The sequence below is a fragment of the Lactuca saligna genome, chromosome 4, assembly GCF_052625555.1.
Source record: "Lactuca saligna cultivar CGN05327 chromosome 4, ASM5262555v1, whole genome shotgun sequence".
Lineage (NCBI taxonomy): Eukaryota > Viridiplantae > Streptophyta > Magnoliopsida > Asterales > Asteraceae > Lactuca > Lactuca saligna.
In genome coordinates this window covers 111,690,572-111,693,290 of record NC_136420.1, presented here as the reverse complement: position 1 = coordinate 111,693,290, position 2,719 = coordinate 111,690,572, and the positions used below count along the sequence as shown (strand labels likewise).

Below are 2,719 nucleotides of genomic sequence, written 5' to 3'. Positions count from 1 at the left end.
ATTATACTCTCAAGTCTAAATATTAGGAATGCAAATCTTGATTCTCGTTTGTTTCAGATTCCCCAAAGATTAATCGAAAAACACACAACGAAGAACTGTAACATTGCTCCATTAACTTCCCGATTACATCTCATCACCACATTTGAAACTTCTGCATTAGAGACCTAGGTAATGCTTTTATTTTTTCGATTCTTCACATATCTTTTTCTAGTTTTGAATGATTTGGTGGCTCCTATGTAAAATTTGGACCGTATCCAGCAAAAAAATTGGACATTTTGAATAGAAAGCGAATCTGAATCTAGCACTCTTGATATGATTATCAGGCTCAAAGGAGTGGGCGTCGTTGATCCTAAACCAAAATCAACTGAAAATGGAACCGATCGTACCAATCGAAATACTTAGTTCTCTGATTCTCGGAGATCTGATCGCTTTTGTAGCCTTTAGTAGCTACTTTCGCAAGAGGAAATTGGAGGTTGCTTCCATCACAAAGCCCGCCGAAGCGGCGGCACCGAATCTGAAGAATTCAAAGCCTCAGCAAACTAAGAAATCTCAGTCCAAGCCTCATCATTCACATGCTGATAAGGTAAAAAACAATTATAAGCGACATTCAGTTGATAATCATATGAGGCGATGGGTCGATGGTTATGTGTTTATTAATTGATATGTTTTTTGGTGAATCAAATGATTTTGAAGTTGGTGGATGAAATGAGTCACTAATTCTAACCTAATTTTGAGAAATATGATTAAAAGCTTGATGTTCACGTTGAATCGTTGATAAGTTATGAGTATAAAACCCTTCCATCTTCAATTTCTAGGGCTTTATACACGGCTATCTGTACCAACATTTTTTGTTCACGTTATAAGTATATGATATTGCGATGGAGATATACATGTGAAATCTGGTATACTAGCGATTGTCATGTCAAAACAATGTTGATGTTAAAATTCTAAATGAAATCGTCAGGGGAGGGCGATACCTATAAATACGGGAATACAAATGAAAGTTATTTCTAAGATTTTGAATCATTAGTAAGGATCATTCATATCCTCTACATAGATACCAATATTTGTCCATAATTAGATGCACTGGAATATTCATGATGCTAGTTAATATGATTACTGAAGTTAGAAGTATTGAATATATCTCAAAATTCAAAAGTGGACATATAAGTTTTAGTATCCATGCTGATAAGATTTTGTTATGTGTACACATTTTCTGATGGAACTTCTGGTATGTTGTTTCTACTGCATGCTGATTTTAAATTTATGAAATCAAGCCTGGTTGCTGAAATATATGATTAAAATTTAAAATTAATGATGTAGTTGTATCTATGTATCTTTAAACTGTGATAGGTGATCTAGTTGATTCTTAACAATCTATTTATCAGATCATATTCTCATTTATCACTAATAGCTGTGAATGTAGGATCTGAACAAGCGCCATCACCCATTAGACTTAAATACTTTAAAAGGTCATGGAGGTTCTGTTAATGGCTTATGCTTCTCATCAGATGGTCATAGTTTAGCAACCGGTAATTCTCATCACAATCTTTAACTTTACAAATAATAACCCAATTATGAGTTTAATGAATTCAACTTATGTGTCCTTGCAGCTTGTGATGATGGTGTAGTCAGAGTATTTAAGTTGGATGATGCTTCAAGTAAAAGCTTTAAGTAAGAAGTCCTAAGTTTTTATAATTTTATACCAACTATTATATCAATGTTTCCCACATTATAATGATTTCTATTATTTTGGTACTATCATAAATGTAGGTTTATGAGAATTAACCTGCCAGCTGGAGGCCATCCAACTGTAGTTGCATTTGTTGATGATGCTTATTCAGTTATTGTGGCTTCACAAAATCTTACTGGTGCAAATTTATACATGTATAGAGAAGACAAGCCAAAATCTGGCGATAATATTCAACAGTCAAAGCCTGAAATAAAATGGGAACACCATAATGTTCATGATAAAAAGTATACCATCACTTTATTTGGCACTAAAGCTACTCATGGTGCTGTTGATGGAAGTACAATTATTGCATCAAGTTCAGAGGGTATGTTCTTATACCATGCCAAGTGTTTTATACGTAAAGACTTATTCTTTTATGGACTGGATGGAATGAATCCGAGTAAATGACCATTTTACCCTTTGTTATTTGCCTTTACAGGAACTGATATTAAACTTTGGCATGGCAAATCTGGAAAGCTGTTGGGAAATGTTGACACTAATCACCTAAAGAACAATATGGCTACCATATCGCCAGAGGGGCGGTTTATTCCATGTTTGATGAGTTAGAAGAAATAAACTTGTAGGTATGGTCTGATTAGGATCCCAGACCCACGTTTGCTGAAATCTTCTAGTATTATTTGTTGGTCTGTTTTTTTAGCCCCTGTAATACAATTTCTTTTGATCATTAGGAGGCTTTGCTCTCCTTGAAGAAGAGTGGCAAAATTGATGAATTATTATTACAAGTAAATCCAGTTGTCCATTTTTTTATTTTTTTTATATTAACATTTTAAATTTATAAGACTTAACAAGATTACCTCAATCATGCTTTTCAGGGTAAAGAGTACATCTTGTTGCTAAACTCAGATAATTTGGTTTAAGTTGTGGACCTAAGTATCCTTTTTAAGTTTATAATTGTTAGTTTCTTTTTGACTTAATGAACTTAATATATATATATATATATATATATATATATATATATATATATAT

General features: G+C 33.0%; 1 protein-coding gene across 1 annotated transcript; it reads left to right on the top strand.

Annotated features, from left to right (window-relative positions):
* Positions 1-354: 354 nt before the first annotated feature.
* LOC145040033 (uncharacterized) lies at positions 355-2,299 on the top strand. The gene is made up of 5 exons (XM_078988028.1): positions 355-583; positions 1,427-1,532; positions 1,614-1,674; positions 1,774-2,057; positions 2,172-2,299. The coding sequence occupies exons 1-5, from the start codon at positions 371-373 to the stop codon at positions 2,297-2,299; spliced, it is 792 nt and encodes a 263-aa protein (XP_078844154.1). The 5' UTR covers positions 355-370.
* Positions 2,300-2,719: the final 420 nt, after the last annotated feature.